Source organism: Electrona antarctica (genome assembly GCF_951216825.1).
Source record: "Electrona antarctica genome assembly, chromosome: 10".
In the NCBI taxonomy this organism is placed as follows: domain Eukaryota; kingdom Metazoa; phylum Chordata; class Actinopteri; order Myctophiformes; family Myctophidae; genus Electrona; species Electrona antarctica.
Window position 1 is genome coordinate 43,758,019 of NC_136791.1, and position 23,216 is coordinate 43,781,234.

Here is a 23,216-nt window from a genome sequence, read left to right on the forward strand (position 1 = left end):
TTAGGACGCAGATTGTGATTGGTCGGGATGAGATGATGTCCGATGATAAGAGCGCCCCTCACTTCGCACGGGTGTGATTTTTACTGTATGTATTTTTTTCATGTACTCTTTTTTATGACATGTGTAACAGATGTTCCTGTTACAGGCTGGGCCAATGATGTATTTTATTGTAGGGTGTATTGTATTCTATGGTGTATTTTATTGTAGGGTGTATTTTATTGTAGGGTGTATTTTATTTCATGGTGTATTTTATTTTAAAGTCACCGTACCAACTTTGTGGTGTTCTGAAAACGTTGTTTACTGTAAGGGCCGATTCATACTCCTAATTTAGAGCCGAATAAAAGTCGGTTTGGCTCTGTAGAGCCTACCAGAGTAATCGAATAAGAGAGTAATGACACTCCCGTTGACTCTCATTGTAACAATGGAATGCGGAAGTGCTCATTCTATCTCAATGTAATAGTTCCAGCCATAGGAGCAATGTTTGGAACTATCGCCCATAGGCACCCGCTTTGCGGCGAGATCAAAGCGTGTCACCACTCTCTTACTAGATTACTCTGGAGCCTACACTGTGACGTCATTTGAGGTTCGGGGGGGCAGACGTACTACAGACGTACTACACTGTGGGACAGTTTTCTATTAGATACAGACGTACTACACTGTGGGACATTTTTCTATTAGATACAGACGTACTACACTGTGGGACAGTTTTATATTGCTCAGATCAGAGCAATAGAATCAGTTAAATCAGTCAAATCAGTTAAATTGGATCAGTTTCTGGAGCACACGTCATAACAACATTGTGTTTTACTGATTGTTTCTCTGCCACAGCTTCTTAGTATTGTCCAACTAATTGTTTGTTTTCTTGTATTTTAATTACTTTTTTGTATTGTTTTAAAGTTTCCTGTTCTGTGTGATGTTTTACTATTATTGTTTATTTTGTAAAGCACTTTGTAACGCTGTTTTGAAAGGTGCTATATAAATAAAGCTTTATTATTATTATTATTATCATCATCAAGCTGGCTGTCGGTAACCAGTAACGTCTAATATATATGGTTTCGACGTTACAATGGATATAAATAAAGCTTTATTATTATTATTATTATCATGCTGGCTGTCGGTAACCAGTAACGTCTAATATATATGGTTTCGACGTTACAATGGATATAAATAAGTAAACATGGTGATTTTCTGGCAAACACAGACATTATATTTGAACACATACTAGAAAAACCCGTATCTTGACATGAACACATTTATCGTTAGACCAAGTGTAGCGATATTGAATGGAAAAGTACCAGCCTAATTAAATCAGATTGAATACTTATAGTGTATAGCAAAGTAGAGTCAAGTTCAATACAATACAAGATTACAGGATTTAAAACCCAATAAAGCACTATGGCTTGTTGTTTCCATTGCGGTCCTTCATATTCAATTCATCAGAACATTAATAAAGCCATACAAATGTACAGTACTAGTATTTGGATGCACTTATCATTGTGTCCAGCAGATGGTGTCAGTGAGTTGGCTCCATGGAGTTATAATATTGTAGTTCTGTTCTGGAGACTTAATTCTCTGATCTACAATAATATAATAATATAAATTAAAAACTCTAGTAGTAACTAGTTTTCAAATAATTGTAGTGGAGTAAAAAATACAAATTCAGGCACTGAGATGTAGTGGAGTAGAAGTAAGTAAGTATTTGGGAATGTTTTAAGTACAAACACCTCCAAATAGAGGGTATGTGCGTGACATCATCATCAAACCTGGAGGTTATGCAGGAATGCCTACTGAGTGGCAAAAAACTACTTTCTGGCCTTGACAAATGACAACCCATGCATCCAAACAGAAAAGTCTGATTGCATTAAACAACATTAAACAATGTTAAACTCACTTTGCATGTTGCTTTGCCACTCGATTTGCCACTCGATGTGACATTCACTTTAAGCATGCGCATACCCTCTATTGTACTTAAGTAGACCTAGGCCCTTTCTGAAACCAGTCCCTTGACTTGAAGTGCTCTTGGGAGGTTCCCTCTTCAGGAAGTGTCCCTTCCAGCTGAATCAAGTTCCCTTGATTAGGGTGCTGGGTATAAAAAACTGTTTGGAAATACACTCGCCCTCCTTGTAGAAACAGGAAACAGACACCATCCGTTGCCATGGTTACCATCATGCCATTGTGTTATGTGGATTTCATTAATATGGAAAAAGGAAATACAGCGTGACTGTCAAAAATGACATGTCATATACATCCATGGTGTTTATAAATCATTGTGTTAAAAGTTGTTTTGTTTGTGTGGTTTCATTTATAGTTTTTTCACGGTGGGGTAAATAAAGAGCCCTTGTGAACATCAGTTGGAGCGTTGTTTATTCTGCATCAGATGAAGATTGTTTAGGAGGAGTTTATTTATCATTTATTTGTGGTGGTACTTACATTTGTAGGTCACGGTTTCCATGCAGACAGAGAGCAGGGCTGCACAAGGCAATCGAGTCTAGATCGACACAGACTCGCTCTTGAGGGCTTTATAAGCCACTTCCACTCAAGGCTGCTTGGTTTCGGACGACACTTAATATGGCGCAGCATCGCGTGAACGCGCATATCAAGGGCAAGTGTGTAGGGCGAGTGGCGAGGAGCTGGTTTCAGAAAGGGGGCTACAGTGCGTGAGTAAATGCACTTAGTTAATTTACCACTGGAGCACCAATGCAGCTGGTCAGGCCGTCGTCATGGCAACGGCCCAGGTGACCAATCCGTGGTGGTTGATCAGATCCCCACGGTCAGAAGGACACGCCCACGAGACGATCAAGGTGATTACTGGCAATCAGCCCACAGCCAGATTGCATCAGGACCAAAAAGGAACACAAAGCAATAAGCAACACAATACTATGTGGCTCAGGAGGTAGAGCAGGTCATCCAATTAACCGTGGGTCGGCGGTTCGAATCCCGGCTCCTCCTGTCTACATGTCCTTGGGCAAGATACTGAACCCCTAATTGCTCCTGATGTGCTGGTTGGTGACCTGCCGTCTTACATTTCATCCAAATTCAACTTGGTCCAAAACGGCCTAAACCTCAGGTCAAATGCTTGGCTGCGGTGTGTAGTACCAGCATTCAAATCCGAGGGGGGTAAAAAATTTCTGGCCTTTTTTGGCCCCTGGTCGTGGAATGATCTACAGTCCAGACTAAAATTGGCTTTGAAAGTTCCCTTGAGAAGTTTCAAAAGGATCATCTTTGATGTACAGTCCAACACCTGCACATGTTTGGATATGTACTAGCCTATGTTCATGCCTATTTATTTATTGGTTCAGATAGTGTAGATTGTGTATTTTGCCCTGCTACTAAATAGTAGGACTGGGGACTTTTTGTATTTATTCATAGGTACTGTAAGATGTATTCTGGATGTTGTATTTGCTGGTCCAAAATGTAACATTGACGATGTGGTATTGAAGTGTAATTTTATTTCTGCCTCTTGGCCAGTTCCCACTTGTAAAAGAGATGCAGTCTCAATGTGTTTTTACTGGTTAAATAAAGGTTAAATAAAAATAAAATATTTTACTATTTTCACTACTATGTTTTGAGGAGCACACTTGTCTTTTCTACACTTTTATAATCCACCACTCCTGAATGAAGTGCCTGGTGCTGGGAATCTGGTGCAGGTCCTGGGCCTGGTGAGAGCAGGAGTGGACCTGGTGAGACGTAGGAGGGGCCGGACAGGACTCAACCCACAGAGCCTATAGTCCTTCCACGCGCCAGAATGGTACCTCCCAGTCCTGGCAGAGTAGTTCCGGAGCAACGGATTGTGTGGCCTTGCTCATTCCCTGATGGACTGATCGAGGGTAGCTACTGAGACGTAAATCGGGATTTGATCAACCCCGGCTGGGTCGCCTGAGTGAGGGATATGATGTTGGTAGACCCGAAACCCTGTTGACCTCAGGATACATCACTGAGGATACGTCCCAGGTGCATCCATGCGATGTATTTTTAGTTATAGTTCTAGTTTTGAAATAAAATAATTGACAATTGATTGATTTATTGACTGAATACTTTATTAACAGATTTGTAAATAGTACGGTCAGATATAGTACAATGGTTGTTAAAAGGATAGCCCCCAGCTGGGACTTGTTTCCATTGTGGTCCTGGGTATTAAATTCATCAACACATTTCAAGACATACATACAATAATATGAACGTACAAAAAAAACAGTTGGGGGGGGGGGGGGGGGGGGATATATACAGAACAAACAGTTGGGAATGGGACAGGGGTTTATTTCTGGGGCTCATCCTTAGTGGACATTCCTAGGTTTAGTTACAAATTGCAGACATCCCACTGACCAATTTCCGGCTCGTCTAAATGACCGTCTAAAAAATGGGGTAAAAAGTCTAAAAATGAAAGTTTTTTAGCAGTCTAGGCCAGGGGTCTGCAACCTTTTTTTAAATGAAGTGCCATGTTTTTATTTTCTAGATCGTCAGTGTGCCATATCAACATTAATTAATTGTAATGACACCACGTGAAAAGTAATTTTCTTTCACGTTGTTATAATGATCATTAGACTCGGGGCAATAACAGAGTTCAGTTTTAATGAATGTAGAATGCAGGATGTAATTTACACACAAATGTGAGGGACTTCATTTATTTTATTTTTTTAAATAGTTTATTTAAAACCAAAAATACTCTCTCACACACTTGCCGGTGTGCCAGTGATCACCCTCCTTTGTGCCAATGTTGGCACTGGTGCCTAAGGTTGCCTAACCCTGGTCTAGGCTTAGATTAGACGTTGAAACAACGTCGTGTCAACGTCTATATATAGACGGTCTACATTTAGACCTTGCTTAGCCTGGCTCAAGGTCTAAATGTAGACCGTCTATATATAGACGTTGAAACGTTGTTTAATTAGATTAGACGTTGTTTCAACGTCTAATCTAAGCCTAGAATGCTAAAAAAAAACTTTCATTTTAGACTATTTTTACCCTCGTTTTTAGACAGATTTTTTAGCCATTTAGACATCTATTAGACCACAAAAATGCTCAGTGGGATGTGCTCTTTGATGGCGATTTCGAAGGAGGATAAGGCCAGCGCTGTCACCAGCATCAACCCTTTTTGATCAATGAAGGTTGCTCCACTACTCGCGTTGCATTGTGCTACGTTCAGGGGTCAGGGGTCATCGGCATATTGGTTTGTGCTTTGTGGTGGACAATTTTGTCACGGACAAAATCATTATCATTGTCACAGACAAAAGGAGTGGACAATAATATTAACAGGCTTGATAAGCACAAACCTTATTGATAACGTTGTTTTCTTTTCACCGACCGCTCGGTGAGGAGGTTCTCGTGTTCTTGTGTGTTTTTGAGTGGTGTAAACCACTCCTACGACTGGCTTTGTTAGTCTGTCTGTCTGTCTGTCTGTCTGTCTGTCTGTCTGTGCGTAAAAAATGAGCATGGTTGCTACGGTCACCCAGTTCACCCGGGTGTGATTTCATTACGTCAGACATTACGTCAGACCACAGCTGATCAGGCTATATAAGACCTTACACCACTCAGTTCACACGGGTGTGATTTTTTTTTTACTGAGAATAAGGTTTAGGAATAAGTTTAGGGTTAGGCAGTTTTACTGGGGTATATGTTTATGAATATGGTTAGGTTCACAGGCATAGTTTTACTGAAGTTTACGACGTTTAGGAATAAGGTTCGGTTTAACCTTTTAACCCATTTTGGGCGGGAACCCCTTTTGGTATACTTTAGCTATATACTTTAGCTATTGAAAAATAGCAGACCTACAAGTGCCGCGCTACAAGCTTGTAGGTCTGCTATTTTTTTTATCGTGAAAATGTGGCCCAAATGTTTGAATATATTATTTCAGAGCGAACGTTTTAACTCAAATCTTTGCTTCTGGGGGGCTGATGGGGGTCGGCAGCCAAATACATTTTTGGGGGTCCTTGACATGAAAATGTTTGAGAACCACTGACATAGAAACATAGGGGTTTTCAGAAAACTGTCAGGATTTAGGAGACATTTGTAGAATCGACGTCAGGCCTAAATGGGTTAAGCTTAGTTTTCTTAGGTTACGTTTGGGAAATTCCAGGTTGAGCAGTTCCGCCCGGGGCGACCGTGTTTGAAGGTGAGCTGTCCAGTACTCGTCTTGACAACAAGATGAATTCCAGATCTGAGCACTCGGCAGGAGAGAGTTGGTGTCCTGAACTCTGGTACTGTTGGACCTCTTTCACTACAAAAGGATCATTCATCTCATTCAGACAGTGGAGCAGATTGATTATTTTCTCCGGAGAGAGATTCTCACGGATCTTCTTCTTGATGTGCCTGACCGTTTCCTGGTTTGTGTCGATGCTCTCTGCAGAGGGATTCTCACCGTCGTTCCCACTGGTGTACCTGACCGTTTCCTGGTTCGTGTCCAACAAATGGATGCTCTCTGGAGAGGAATTCTCACCGACGTTCCCATTGGTTTCCTGATTGGTTGGCTGGATAGGAATCAGTCTCTGTTGTAGGAGCCTCTGATTGGCCTCCAGTGAGAGGCCCAGCAGGAAACGGAGGAACCAGTGTCCAGTGTCCCAGTGTCCATTTGGACTCTGTAAGGCCTTGTCTACAGCACTCCGGAGGAACTGACCCACATCGGACGACACGGAGGGTGTTTGTGGTTCTGACAGCAGGTCGGTGCCGTCTCGGATGAATGAGACAAAGACGTAAAGAGCTGCCAGAAAGCCCTGGACGCTCTGATGGACAAAGCTGAACAAGCCGTTGTTTTCACGCATCGAGTACCCTTCTGCATCTCTGTCGATTTGAAACCTTGCCAGGTCCGTTTCGCGGATCGGTTTAGGCTCCTTCAGCCGCTCAAAAGCCAGTTTCCCCAGAGACAGAATGGCCTGGTCTGGTGCCTGAGGCGGCGCCTGGGCTCTGGCATGGTGCTTGTTCTTCTTGGGTTTGTGTTGTGACTGAACGACCATGAAGTGGATGAACATCGCCGTCGTCTTTGGCAGTGCTGCTTCCTCGTGTGTTGCCTTTGTTCTTTGCGTTTTTTGGGGGGGCGCCGAGTCTTGCAACACTTTAGCAATGGTCCAACAGAAGACTGGCATGTGACACATGAAGTGGAGGCTTTCCGATGCCTTGATGTACGAGGTCAACGAGGTGTCGCGGGCCTCGTTCTCATCGTCCCTGAACGTCTTGTCGAAGAACGCGTCTTTCTGGGCGTCGGTGAATCCCGTCACTTCTGTCACTCTGTCGACTCTGTCGTACTTGGAAAGGATCTTATTGGCCGCCGCAGGTCGTGTGATGATCCAGATCCGAGCTAAGGGAAGCAGCTCTCCCATGATGAGGTTGGTCAGCAGCCGGTCCACCGAGGTCCGCTTGGTGACATCGGTCCATTTCCGATTGTTCCGGAAGTCTAGAGAAAACCGTTCTGAGAAATGATCTAATCCATCAAGGATGAAGACGACGTTAGGACTGCAGATCGCTGCTTCGTCGATACCATCCTTGATGCCATCAACGAAGAAATTAACAAGTTCCACCATGCTGTAATTGTCATTCTCCAAATGCTTATCTCGGAAGGTGAATGGAAACACAAAGAGGACGTCATCGAATTTGTTTTCTGCCCATTCCAGAATGTACTTCTGAGCTAAGACTGTTTTACCAATGCCGGCCACTCCCGTTGTCATCACTGTTCTGATCGGGCGTTCTCCACCCTGTGATGTACCCTTAAAGATGTCTTGCCTCTTGATGTCCGTCTCTCCACTGCCGTCTTTCCACTGCCTGCCTCGGATGCAGAGGCAGAGCTCTATGAAAATACCTCCCAGATCTGTAGTCTGTCCTTGATCTGTGATCCACTCAGACAAACAAACAAACTTCTTCTTCAGTATTAACTTCAGTTGTTCTTTGGTCGTTTCTAATGTTGGTGCTACGGAAAGACAGACAGACAAAGGCAGGCATTGAAGCGCTTGACACCATGTACAATTCCATATAAAACAACATGTTATTGGCTAATCCTGTGTGTGTGTGTGTGTGTGTGTGTGTGTGTGTGTGTGTGTGTGTGCATAGACACCCGCACGCCCACACACTTTGTATGTAATGACCGCTTCTGACCGAGTCCGAGTCATTGAAAAAAGAAAAAGAAAAAATGTCTTGTGAAAGCAGGGAATCATAGCTTGTTCAGTTTGACCCACCAGTTTTGGGGATATGGCTTATAGAGTAATGTCTTGCAGAGAAACAGCGAGTTGAGAAAACAGGCTTGAAAGGTTCACTTCTGTGGGTCTCTTAACATTACACCTAGCTACATGTTTAAGCCTTTATTTCATATTCACATGTCAATTTCAGCTCTGATATTTATTTCAGACATGCTCTAGTATGTGAAGAGTCTGCCTGTGCTATTAATTATCCTCTCCTGAACGGTTAGTCTTTGTACTGTCTGTATCAAAAGGAGTCAAAAATATATACCGGTATAGAGTTAATAAATCGATTCAATACTTACTATATTGCAACTGTTTTTTACAGTAGCGACGACTTAGTACCGCTGTCAACAAGATGATCATCGTGGTAAAAATTCCTATTGCAGTCCCTCCTGCAATCGCTGCAGTGTTTCCACCCTCTTTAGGAATATCACTCTCTGAAACACAGGGAGTGAACTGTTGTCAACACCAATGTTCCCTCTAATATCACTCTCTGAAACACAGGGAGTGAACTGTTGTCAACATCAATGTTCCCTCTAATATCACTCTCTGAAACACAGGGAGTGAACTGTTGTCAACACCAATGTTCCCTCTAATATCACTCTCTGAAACACAGGAAGTGAACTGTTGTCAACACCAATGTTCCCTCTAATATCACTCTCTGAAACACAGGGAGTGAACTGTTGTCAACACCAATGTTCCCTCTAATATCACTCTCTGAAACACAGGGAGTGAACTGTTGTCAACACCAATGTTTCCTCTAATATCACTCTCTGAAACACAGGGAGTGAACTGTTGTCAACAGGATCACATTAAATGAACCAACCACACTAACTAGACTTCATTACAAAAAAGACTCTATGAGCTTGTAGATCTGCTATTTTTCAATAGCTAAAAGTATAATATAATTCTTGAAACCCCAAGAGGGATTCACGCCCAGAATGGGTTAAAAGAGACTAGAGCGGTGCCCATTGGGCACTGGCGGCTGGCCTACTTGGAACGATGCAAGTTGGAAATTGTAGTTAGTTTAGTATTCATTTGATCATTGTCTGTCATGTCGGTTTACTGTCATTATGTGAAATGTAAGTAAAAAGTATCCTGTAAGTCCATATATGGGCTGGGCTTCCTTTGAAGCATGCCACTTAACACACCAATTGCGGGAGAAGGATTTCTACGTGGTTCAAATCCCAACGGTTCGATGCGGGAAAGGGATTTCTATGTTTACCGCATGTTTTTATTGATTACTTTCAATCGTCTTTCTACACACCCGGGCACTTTACCAACTAGCATTGGATGATAGCACAACACTCCGATCACGTGATCCCAAAAAACAGGATGGCAGGCAGCCCCCGTATTGTCACGTAATGGCTGCTCGGAGACTCGCATGCAACTCCGGGCAAAAGAATGGCTTCATACCAAGCCGATCGTGTCGGTGCAACAGGGTGCACCCGGGGTGCACCTCTTCTTGTTTCTCTCTCTTTGTTGCAGGGAGGGGAGGGCTCTCTCCTCTGTGTTTCAACGGAGGGGTTTTGTGTGTAATCTGACCCGAGTGTGACTGCAGTGTCTGTCCGTCAGATTTCTGTCTCCTTTTTTCTTCATATTCAAACTAAAAACTTGTATCGTCCCTCGTCGAGCGGTTATTTCTTTATCATGATGATCAACGCCGGTCAGATAGAACATTGCAAATGTGTTGTGTTGTTACGCGAGTTGGGAAGGCTTGACAGTAATACTAACCGCCTCAGAACAGTCGTTCCACCTCGGAGGGAAAAACAGCAGGCGAACACGGCTATCCGAGTTGGAACGATACACAGCGTCTGACATAAAACCGCTTCTAATTAGGCTTTCTGTTCAAGAAGAGTATGTTACTACAAAAGCAGGTGTTACATAAAGGTGCATATCTCCAGAATGGAAGATATGCACCAGAAAAAATTAGAGTGGACAAGTTACGCTTTCTTTTGAGGTATGCTGTGTGATTCTCGCTATAAGAGAACATTTACTGTCGGCTTAGGAAAGGTTTGTTCGTCCAATGCTATCATGTAGCAGCGAGGGACATGCAGTTAATTAGAATGGTCAGCAATCACTGTGTTAAAGGTTTCATGATATTCATTTATTTTTTATTTTTCATTTTTATTTTAGGGTTTACGACCTCAATTACACCCACACAACCTGAACTTTGAACATCCAGTGGAGTTTCTGTGCCCTGGGGTTTTCTCTGTGTGTTCTGAAGCATTTTGAGCTACAATGAAAACAGGCAAAATCCCTCAACAGTGACATCTGCTGGCAAATTCTTGTCATATTATGGGATTTGTGGACTTCAGTCCACAGGCAGGCAAATCAGAGCACTTGTTTGAGCCAGAAAACCCCCAGACCACAGGAAATCTACTGAATGTTAAACGTTTTTTTTGGGTGCAATTGAGCTCAGAAAACCTAACAAGAGATGATGACAGTCTTATTTGTCAGGTGAAAGAAGCGCTGTCTCCGTTGTGTTCTTATCTCTGTTGCGGAGGAGGCGCAAGACGGAGATCACCGCCAAGTTCAAGTGCACGGTCAGTTGCCCGAGACGGAGATTGATTAATCTCCGTCCAATTAGTGCTATGCTCTACAGCCTAGGAGCGCTTGTTGCGCAATCCTCGGTGTTGCACAACAGTGACACGTCATCGAAAATGTTCCCAGCCTGTTTAGCTGACGACAACGAAAATCTTAAAACGTTCATAACTCGCGATCCAAATCATCCCGTCTAATTATGAAAAAAGATCCTGTGTTAGACGGCGCTCCAGTCGCTAGTCGCGATAGATTTATTCTTACCTCCCGTTGTTGTCGATCGACTCTAGAGTGGTGTGGCTATTGTTAGCTGCTACACACACATTCACAACAACTTCCGGTCCGCCGGTAAAAGTGGTCTGGGCGCTATAAACGATGGGCACATTTTATTAATGGATTAAATAGGCCCGAGCCCTCAAGGTGTTAACGTTAGCTTCTAGGCACTTTCTCTTTTTTAAGAAAACCTTTTTTTTACACCAACTAAACAGTGTCTGTGCGCGACAGATTTCAGATGTGCGCGAGAGCGATTGGCCATGTGCGCGCGCGCCCACGGCCGCACCTTAGGGGGAACAGTCGTGAATGATCAGATTCAGTCAGTGTTTTAGTTCGTACCTGGAGTTGTGCATTATCTCTGCTGTGCACAGCAACACAGGGGAACTGTCTTTATATCCATGGTCGTTTTCATTCGCTTTCCATGTGCGACACAAATGTACAATGTTGTTTGTTTTGTTTAGCCTATGCTGTTTCACGTACGGTAATCGCGTTGGACAAAACGAAACCAGCCGGACCAACGTTAATGGCTTAATGCACATAGGAGCATAACTGTCCACTCGTCGCGACGGACCCGATGTTGTGTGCGTGTGTGCATGGATGCCGTTGCTCGCCGTCCCATTGGCCAGAGGAGGCAGACGAGGCAGCCAATCAGGCTAGGCCGTCAGTATGACAAGGTCCTCAGAAGGTGGTCTACATTCCCTGAGCTTTCATTAGTCAGGTTTCACCTGACAAAAAGTCACATTGATTACCTGAGATGACACGTTGTGTCTCAGCGGTGCGTGTCTCAGCGGTGCGTGTCGGAGCGGTGAGGTTGAAGAGTGGCAGGTGAACTCTACAGGTCAGGATGGTTGCTCGGGTCACCGTCACGTTGCTCTGGACTTCATAACAGTGTAGAGAGGGTATGTCGGTCACTGAGGGTCCAGCAGGGATGTTGTTCCCATCAGCGTCCAGCCAAGACACCTCAGGTTGTGGAAACCAGCAGCCGGAATCACAGGTCAACGACACGCCACCGTCTGTTGGTCCATTTGGAGAGATCACTGGCTGAGACACGTTCACTGTAAAAACACAAACAACTGTAAAACAACTGTAAAAACAACTGTAAAACAACTGTAAAAACACAAACATGAACATTTCTTTCTCATTTTTATATTTGGTCCGAACTAAGGCGGCACCATTTTACATTTTACAATTTAGGCATTTAGCAGACGCTCTTAAGCAAGAACAAAAAGCTAAGAACATAACAGTGGAATATCTATATAATGAAACTATACATATAATATATATACTATACTATTCATATATACTATAAAGTGCTATGAAATGCAATTCTAGTGCTGTCTACATAACATGCTATAAGTCTGTATAAAATGCTATCTAAGTCTACATAAAGTGCTATCTAAGGGGCTAGGGCAAGTGCTACGGGCCATAATGGAGTCTGAAAAGGTGGGTTTTCAGACTACGGCAGAAGATTGGGAGTGAGTCTGCAGTTCTGACTGTGATGGGAAGTTCATTCCATAGTTTAGATTGGGAGTGTGATGGCCCCCTGGGCCTTTAGTCTACTATGGGGTTCTGTGTGTGTGTGGCTGTGCCTTTAACCATTCTAATGCAGTGCTGGATTGGAGGGCAGAGCCAGAGTGGAAGGGGAGAAACTGGCCATTGTCTCCCCAAACACTATTTAAGAGACCTGCTCTCACAGCACTTCAGATCTGCATTTCTCCACAGGCTGCAGGGGCGGCTGCAGGAGAACACTCTTGTTCATTTGTTTGTTTTTGGTTCTAAGTTTTGGGCAGCATGTTTCCCTGCCAATTTAAGTTGGAAACTTTAATTTAATTGCTTGAATTACTTATCTCTTCACAAGTATGTAATAAAATACTTATTTTTGGATTGTCCTCCGGTGTGGTTTCTGCTTTTTCGTTATGGCCCCAGAGCCAGCCATAACGAAGGCCATGAGGCTGCAGTTCTGACTGTGATGGGAAGTTCATTCCATAGTTTAGATTGGGAGTGAGGCTGCAGTTCTGATTCTAATGGGAAGTTCATTCCATATAGCAGGGGTAGGCAATTAGGTTTTTCCTGGGGCCAAGTTCTGTCCAGGACTAAGCATGAGATTCATATAGTTTGCAGATCTTAAAGCTCACAACGAGGGGCGGCACGACGCATTGTGAATTTATGAGTTTGACACACACACACACACACACACACACACACACACACACACACACACACACACACACACACACACACACACACACACACACACACACACACACACACACACACACACACACACACACACACACACACACACACACACACACACACACACACACACACACACACACACACACACACACACACTTAATAAAGATGTCACCAGAGGCATGCAGCTCTCCAGACCTGTGGAAGGGCATTCCGTATACCTTTTGGTTTTTGTTCCTTCCATCCCGTGGGGGGGAACTTCAGTACCCAGCTTGAATTTCCACTTTTTTGTGTCAAACTATCCGTGAGCAGGACCCTTAAAGGGGAATACCACTCATTTTTAACTATTTGAACTACATTGAACTATGTCATTATAATATGTTGTGTCAAAAACCAAAAATGTATGGAATGCCCCTCCACAGGTCTTGAAAGCTGCTTCCCCTGCGCACATCTTTAAGAACGGCTCTTATACGACCTGGAATAAACTCCCACGTTACCTTAGACAGGCAGCCCCTGTAGTCGTTTTTAAACCTCTGGAACTCCTTCCCCCCGGATATCAGAAACATGGACTCAATCACCACATTTCAAACCGACCTCAAAACCCACCTGTTTAGGCAGGCTTATGGCTGTCCTCTGTTTTGTGCTGCAAGCTGTACTATATATGTTTTGCTAGTGCTTTTAACTGTGTTTTTTATTAACTGTTTGTATATTGTTGTATGGCTACCTTGAGTGCCCTGAAAGGCGCCTTATAAATAAAATGTATTATTAGTAAACTTAGGGTGTCTGCCTCCTGGACCAAACCTCCGAGATGGTTCCACAGGAGAGCAGGCGGATAGTTGAAAGTTCTCTCACACACACACACACACACACACACACACACACACACACACACACACACACACACACACACACACACACACACACACACACACACACACACACACACACACACACACACACACACACACACACACACACACACACACATGTTTTTGGAAACATCTTACCAACATGGAGCTGGGCCTCCCTGGTGATGCGCTGGTGCGGATCGAAACACTGGAACGTCCCCTCGTCCGAGAACCTCACCCTGAGCAGCTTCAGCGAGAAGTCCCCGCGGGACAGGCGGTCGTGGGACAGCGACGCCCTCGTCCTGTACGACGTGTGGGCGAAGTTGAAGACGTCGCGTCCGTCCTTGAAGAGGTGCACGGCCTGCACGTCTCTCGGATCGGAGGCAGGTCTGCCGGTCCACTCCACCGTCATCTTGTCCGCGTCGCCGTCGGGTTGCTCAATGTGACAAGGAAGTGTCACGTCACTTCCCACCTTGACCCAAACGGACACGGTCTGCGATTCTCCTTAAAAAAAAAACACACAAAACACAATGGAGGATATGTGCGTGTGACATCATCATCATACCCGGACGTTATGCGGGAACGCCTACCGAGTGATTAAAAAAACTGCTTTCTGGCCTTGACAGCCCAATGAGAAACACGGGGACTGCACATTTCACGCCCCCCATGTTGCGAGACATGGCCCACAGCCATCCTAACCCACAGCCATCCTAACCCACAGCCACCCAAACCCAGCCACCCTAACCCACAGCCATCCAAACCCAGCCATCCTAACCCACAGCCATCCAAACCCACATCCATCCTAACCCACAGCCATCCAAACCCACAGCCACCCTAACCCACAGCCATCCAAACCCAGCCATCCTAACCCACAGCCATCCAAACCCACATCCATCCTAACCCACATCCATCCTAACCCACAGCCATCCAAACCCACATCCATCCTAACCCACAGCCATCCAAACCCACATCCATCCTAACCCACAGCCATCCAAACCCACATCCATCCTAACCCACAGCCATCCAAACCCACATCCATCCTAGCCCACAGCCATCCTAACCCACAGCCATCCAAACCCAGCCATCCTAACCCACAGCCATCCAAACCCAGCCATCCTAACCCACAGCCACCCTAACCCACAGCCACCCTAACCCACAGCTATCCAAACCCACAGCCATCCTAACCCACATCCATCCTAACCCACAGCCATCCTAACCCACATCCATCCTAACCCACAGCCATCCAAACCCACAGCCATCCTAACCCACATCCATCCTAACCCACAGCCATCCAAACCCACAGCCATCCTAAACCACAGCCATCCTAACCCTAACCCACAGCCACTACTTGTGGTTTTTTTTTTTTTTTACCTTTTGCACAAGTTGTCATATCTACGTTACTTGACTATGTGTAATACTAAATTTTTCTTTTGCAAAATGTACAATATGTTATTGCTAATAAAAGATAACAGCATGATTTACAAATTACACATTGCTTTCAAATGCATGCTACAATATTGTCATAACCCGGGCAATGATCGAAGCAATCACTGAGAAACACTTATAATCGTGTAACCGTGCAGGCATAAATACATTGATTGATTGATTGATGTATTTATTAACAGTTTGCAGAATTACAGTATGTATGTGTGTGTGTGTGCGCGCGCACGCGGGGGGGGGGGGGGGGGGGATTTTGTATTGCATCGCGAGAAGTCAGCGAGTGAGTGTGTGTGAGTGCGTGTGCGTGCGTGCGCGCAGTACACATACTATTTACCCAGCTTGTGCGTGTGTCTACGATGTGTAGCCATCCGTTACATGTGACACAGCTGAAACATGCAGTGGAGTCTGTCAAATCCCGCTATTTCCTTCCCATATTGAGCTGCAACGTAACTCTAGGATGAGCCGCGAAATTCTAGTATAATACATTAACATTCCTACATGCAGGTGCTGTTGATGAGAGCAAAGGAAATGCAAACACATCATCATAGAATACTAAATGAACACAGTACGTCTCCAATAAACGTTTTGCTTTAGGCTGCTTGTTATAATATTTTTTTAATATAAAACTATACACTAAACACATCAAATCACTCTGATCTGATACAAATTATTTCACTTGTTGTCAAGTGAAATCATTTGTATTTCACACACACACACACACACACACACACACACACACACACACACACACACACACACACACACACACACACACACACACACACACACACACACACACACACACACACATTTTTTCCACTTAAAAGAAATGTACTACGATTTGTTGTCCGTATAGGTCCAAAGTTCACGTGTAGAAGTTTTCGTGCATTTTGATCAAATATCCTGGGAGGAGATACATTTGAACAGTTTTTCATATAATTCAAAATGGCGGGTGATCAAAAGGTCAGAGGTCAAAAGTCAGAACACAAAAGTTGTTTGGCATGAGGAGACACATATGTGTATCAACGTTGCATTGCCAACGGTCAAGCGGTTCATGAGATATGCATGTTCAAAGTTTGCATTTTCAATTGAGTGCTATAGTGCCACCCTTTGGCCAATGGTCATGGGCTTCGCATGGTCACCGTTTGGCATGGCCTGATGGCCCTCTACCAGATTACCGCGTTTCGCGAAAACCGACTGCATGGTTCAGCCAGAACAGCTATTTTTGGCGGAAGGAGAAGAAGAAGAAGAATAAGAAGAATATAGCTGCAAGCAGCGATAAAGCGGGACCAAGATAGAAGAAGAACAATGCGCAATAAGAACAACATGCACAAATGAGACTGACGAGCTGAGTTGTCGGTACCGGGATTTGAACTCACAACCTTGTGGACCGAAGGCGGGAGCTCTACTGACTGACCTACACAGAGACAATCAGTGACTATATTGTAAACAGTAAAACCATTCAGTGATTTGGTAACAAGAAGGTGTGTCCTCATTTTAGGCATGTCTTTATCCATTACTACAGTGTGTTTTCACGCACAGTTAAAGTGTGTGTGTGTGCGTGTGCGTGTGCGTGTGCGTGCCTGCCTGCGCGTGCGTGCGTGGCTGCATGCGTGTGTGTGTTAGGCAGACAATCGTTCATAACGATGGATTTGGATTGAAGATCATCTCTTTAGTTTTTGTGGTGTTTAACATAATGTGGCTATTATCACACCAGTCTTTAAAGTTATTGATCTCACTGATATAGCCCACAGGGCGTTCAACAATATGTACAAATAAGACTGACAAGCTGAGTTGTCAGTAGCTGGATTTGAACACACAACCTTGCGGTCCAAGGGCAAGAGCTCAACTGACTGAGCTACACGGAGACAATCAGTTACTCCATTGTTAACAGGAAAATCATTCAGTGTTAGTTCAGCATAAGTACTCAAACTTTAGTGTGTGTGTGCGCGCGCAATTTTCATTGGCTCATAAAAACTTTTTTCACTTCGAAAAAATGTGCTACGATTATTTGTCCGTATAGGTCCAAAGTTCACGTGTAGAAGTTTTCGTGCATTTTGAGCAAAGATTCTGGGAGGAGTTACATTTGAACTGTTTTTCATATAATTCAAAATGGCGGGTGATCTAAAGGTCAGAGGTCAAAAGTCAGAACACGAAAGTTGTTCGGCATGAGGAGACACATATGTGTATCAAAGTGTCATTGCCAACGGTCAAACGGTTCATGAGATATGCACGTTCAAAGTTTGCAAGTTTGCAAGTTTTGCATCAATTGAGTGCTATAGCGCCACCATTTGGCCAATTATGATGGGCTTCGCATAGTCACCGTTTGGCATGGTCTTCTATCATGTTGACAAGTTTTGCGAAAACCGACTGCACGGTTCAGTCAGAACAGCTATTTTTGGCGGAAGGAGAAGGAGAAGAAGTACTGATCATATAATTCAAAATGGCGGGTGATCTAAAGGTCAGAGGTCAAAAGTCAGAACACGAAAGTTGTTCAGCATGAGGAGACGCATATGGGTATCAAAGTGTCATTGCCAACGGTCAAACGGTTCATGAGCTATGCACGTTCAAAGTTTGCAAGTTTGCAAGTTTTGCATCAATTGAGTGCTATAGCGCCACCATTTGGCCAATTATGATGGGCTTCGCATAGTCACCGTTTGGCATGGTCCTCTATCATGTTGACAAGTTTTGCGAAAACCGACTGCACGGTTCAGTCAGAACAGCTATTTTTGGCAGAAGGAGAAGAAGTACTGATCATATAATTCAAAATGGCGGGTGATCTAAAGGTCAGAGGTCAAAAGTCAGAACACAAAAGTTGTTCAGCATGAGGAGACGCATATGGGTATCAAAGTGTCATTGCCAACGGTCAAACGGTTCATGAGCTATGCACGTTCAAAGTTAGCATTTTCAATTGAGCGCTATAGCGCCACCATTTGGCCAATCGTCTTGGGCTTCGCATATTCACCGTTTGGCATGGCCCTCTACCAGATTACCGCGTTTCGCGAAAACCGACTGCACCATTCAGTCAGAACAGCTATTTTTGGCGGAAGAAGAAGAAGAAGAAGAAGAAGAAGGAGAAGAAAAATAAACACAAAAACAATAAGTGACCAAAGTCACTGCGTGACTTCTTGGTCCCTAATAAGTGACCAAAGTGACTTTGTGACTTCTTGGTCCCTTAATAAAGATGTCACCAGAGGCATGCAGCTCTCCAGACCTGTGGAAGGGCATTCCGTATACCTTTTGGTTAGTTCTCAGCCCAGCTTGAATTCCCACATTTTTGTGTCAAACTATCCGTGAGCAGGTCCCTTAAAGGGGAATACCACTCATTTTCAACATTGAACTATGTCATTATAATATGTTGTGTCAAAAACCAAAAAGGTATGGAATGCCCCTCCACAGGTCTTGAAAGCTGCTTCCCGTGCATACATCTTTAAGAACCGGCTCTTATACGACCTGGAATAAACTCCCACGTGACGTTACCTTAGACAGGCAGCCCCTGTAGTCGTTTTTAAACCTCTGGAACGCCTTCCCCCCTGATATCAAAAACATGGACTCCATCACCACATTTCAAACCCACCTCAAAACCCACCTGTTTAGGCAGGCTTATGGCTGTCCTCTGTTTTGTGCTGCAAGCTGTACTATATATGTTTTGCTAGTGCTTTTAACTGTGTTTTTTATTAACTGTTTGTATATTGTTGTATGGCTACCTTGAGTGCCCTGAAAGGCGCCTTATAAATAAAATGTATTGTTAGTAAACTTAGGGTGTCTGCCTCCTGGACCAAACCTCTGAGATGGTTCCACAGGAGAGCAGGCGGATAGTTGAAAGTTCTCTCTTGCACACACACACACACACACACACACACACACACACACACACACACACACACACACACACACACACACACACACACACACACACACACACACACACACACACACACACACACACACACACACACACACACACACACACACACACACACACACACACACACACACACACACACACACACACACACACACACACACACACACACACACACACCCCGAGCGTGTGTGAAAGCGAACAGATCAAGAGCAACACACACACCACATTTACACTCATCATTATGTAACATCATAATTACATAATATAGCGATAAGGCGGGACCAAGAAAGAAGACAATACGCAACAAGAACAATATGCACAAATAAGACTCACAGGCTGAGTTATAGGTACCCGGATTTGAACACACGACCTTGTGGTCCGAAGGCGAGAGCTCAACCAACTGATCTATCTGGACACAGTCAGTTGATGCATTCTTAACAGTAACATCATGCAGTGTTTTTGGTAACAAGTATGTGTCCTTGTTTTGGGAATGTCACTATCCATTACTACAGTATGTTTTGCTGTAAATCTTTTCATGTACAAACTTCTCGAGTTATGAGTCAAAAAATTGCTATAGCACCACCCTTTGGCCTATTGCAGTAAGACTGGTTTCAGTGCTATTTGGCATGACCCTCTACCATACTGTAAAGTGTCATAAGCAAATGACGCTGCATGTATGCATTAGAGGCAGAAGAAGAATCTTCACAAACAAGCAATTTTCATTGGCTCATAAAAACTTCGATTGTTGTCCGTATAGGTCCAAAGTTCACGTGTAGAAGTTTTCGTGCATTTTGATCAAAGATCCTGGGAGGAGATACATTTTAACTGTTTTTCATATAATTCAAAATGGCGGGTGATCTAAAGGTCAGAGGTCAAAAGTCAGAACACGAAAGTTGTTCGGCATGAGGAGACACATATGTATCAACGTTGCATTGCCAACGGTCAAGCGGTTCATGAGATATTCATGTTCAAAGTTTGCATTTTCAATTGAGTGCTATAGCGCCACCCTTTGGCCAATGGTCATGGGCTTCGCATAGTCACCGTTTGGCATGGCCCACTTCGTGACTTCTTGGTCCCTTAATAACAACAATAACAATAGTAATAGTGTAGTTTAATAATAGCCACATGGTTCACATGGAGCTGGTCTGTGTCTGTCTCGAGTGTCATGGCGGAACTTCAACCAGATTTACGCACTTCCTCCATTTAGAATTTCTACATGTACATTAACAGTCCTGTTTCAGATATACAGGTCTCTCCTCAGAGCTACAGATGTTAGGATTCTCCTTGAGTTGGTAGAAGTAACATTAACTTCACTGTTGTTACATAAAATACATTTTAATCACATCCGTGGACGTTTGTCTCATAGAGTTATAATGCAATCAGAGGTGCAATACACATCTCAACCGATAGGGGGCGTAGTTGAAAGCATATGGAGGAAAAACAGAGAAAACGTCCACGGATGTGATTAAAAAGTGTTTTTATGTAACAACAGTGAAGATAATGTTACTTCTACCAACCCGAAGAGAATCCTAACATCTGTAGCTCTGAGGAGAGACCTTTATATCTGAAACAGGACCGTTTATGTACATGTAAAGGTTATAAACGTATTAGTGCAAACAGCAGGTTGAAGGTCCGCCATGACAGTCCTGTTTCAGGTCTAGAGTTTATAAGAGCAAAGAGAATTACAGTTCTTGGCGGTCATAAATGTATAATGTTACCTGACAGTGCAGTAAGTATTATAAATGTATAATGTTACCTGACACAGTGCAGTAAGTATTGATTGATTGATTGATTGATTGATTGATTGAAGAATTTATTAACAGTTTGCAGAATTACAGTACATTTCAAGTATATAAATGTATATAAATTATAATGTTACCTGACACAGTGCAGTAACAGCTCGTCCACAGCAGAACTCCAAGGAACAACAGGTTGAATTTAAACCACTCCATGGTTTTAAAGGGACGACCATAGAGTTCAAACACAAACATTTCACCAAGACGAGAAGAAAAGATTTGGAAAGAAACGCTGCGGTTTCCTGTTACTTCCTTGTCCTGGAGGAGGAGGGAGGGGGGAGGAGCTTATTCACACTGGATAGGATAGACATGGTTTTCTGTATACTGTTAAAATAGTCCTGCAGAGAAAAATGCTGCTGTATGTGCCAAAGTGACTGGGAAAAAAAGCGTTATACCAGCTGTTATAACATGTATATAACGATGCAATGTGACATAGCTCTGTTTACAAAATGCTGTACCTCCTCCAACTGTATAGGTATACTTTCCCCATTTTCAACTGTTTGTATTGTATTGTGACACTTTTCTTCATTGCTCTGTAAAGCACTTTGAGCTGCATTTCATATCATGAAAGGTGCTATACAAATAACGTTTTATTATTGTCTCCACCAGGCCGAAGGCATGGTGAGAGAGTATGTTTTGCACTCCGTCCGTGTGTGTGTCCGTCCGTGTGTGTGTCCGTCCGTGTGTCCTTCCGTCCGTCCGTTACCAGCTAATCTCCGGCACCGTTAACCCGGTCGATGCCAAACTTTGCACACACACTCCCTAGATGCCAACGATGAACCTCTGCCCCGCATTTTCCAGAACGGCCTGTTATAGCGCCACCATGAGGCAGCTTTTCACATTTGTTACCTAAAACTGCACCGATCTGCGTGAAACGTTGCATGCACACTCCCTAGAGGCCAAGGACAAACCTTTGACCTGCATTTTCCGCATCTGCCTTTTATAGCGCCACCAGGAGGCCGACTTTTGTTCAACACATTTTTGGATATTACTCCTCCAGATTCTGTCCAAAACTCTCACAAATCGTTACACAGTATCTCTATGGTCATGTGCTCAAGTCGGATCTGTCCGATATTTCATATTCCACCCTAATTGGCTACAATTGCCTTTCACAGTTTGCAAGATTGCCCCGTTTTGAACAAAAGCCTCAAATCATGAACACAGCATGCAATTTACGTGAAATCTTTCACACATTTTCTTACTAGGCTGAGGAATATATCCCACCCTTTTCACATTGGCCTGTTATAGCGCCACCAACAGGTTGATTTTAGCAAAACAGGTTGATTGGAACAAAATGCCTCAAATCATCCAATTGCCATACAAGGCAAACATGTTTAGATTACTACTAAACATTTTGCCAAACATCTCACACAGTCCTATCCTCCTGGTGGAGACCTGTGCCCAGAAGGGCACTTTTTCTAGTTATTACTTGCTTTGGCAATGTAAACAGGGTATCTGCATGTGGGGGGGATGAGCGGGGGGGGGGGGGGTCACTGCCCTCTTGCCAAATTTGGCTTATTTTTTGTCTCCACCAGGCCGAAGGCATGGGGAGAGAGTATGTGTTGCACTCCGTCCGTGTGTGTGTGTGTGTGTGTGTGTGTGTGTCCGTCCGTCCGTCCGTCCGTCCGTCCGTCCTTCCGTCCGTCCGTTACCAGCTAATCTCCGGCACCGTTAACCTGGTCAATGCCAAACTTTGCACACACACTCCCTGGATGCCAACGATGAACCTCTGCCCCGCATTTTCCAGAACGGCCTGTTATAGCGCCACCATGAGGCAGCTTCTCACATGTTTTACCTAAAACTGCACCGATCTGCGTGAAACGTTGCATGCACACTCCCTAGAGACCAAGGACAAACCTTTGACCTGCATTTTCCGCATCTGCCTTTTATAGCGCCACCAGGAGGCCGACTTTTGTAAAACACATTTTTTGATATTACTCCTCCAGATTCTGTCCAAAAATCTCACAAATCGTTACACAGTATCTCTATGGTCATGTGCTCAAGTCGAATCTGTCCGATATTTCATATTCTATCCTAATTGGCTATAATTGGCTTTCACAGTTTGCAAGATTGCCCCGTTTTGAACAAAAGCCTC

General features: G+C 43.9%; 1 protein-coding gene across 1 annotated transcript; it reads right to left on the reverse strand.

Moving 5' to 3' along the window:
• Positions 1–4,888: 4,888 nt before the first annotated feature.
• Positions 4,889–21,090, reverse strand: LOC306931316 (NACHT, LRR and PYD domains-containing protein 3-like). The gene is made up of 5 exons (XM_079512661.1): positions 21,082–21,090; positions 14,177–14,521; positions 11,723–12,028; positions 8,462–8,596; positions 4,889–7,891 (listed from the first exon to the last, which is right to left on the reverse strand). Exons 2-5 carry the CDS (start codon positions 14,427–14,429, stop codon positions 6,051–6,053), a joined length of 2,535 nt encoding a protein of 844 aa, XP_079368787.1. The 5' UTR covers positions 14,430–14,521; positions 21,082–21,090; the 3' UTR covers positions 4,889–6,050.
• Positions 21,091–23,216: the final 2,126 nt, after the last annotated feature.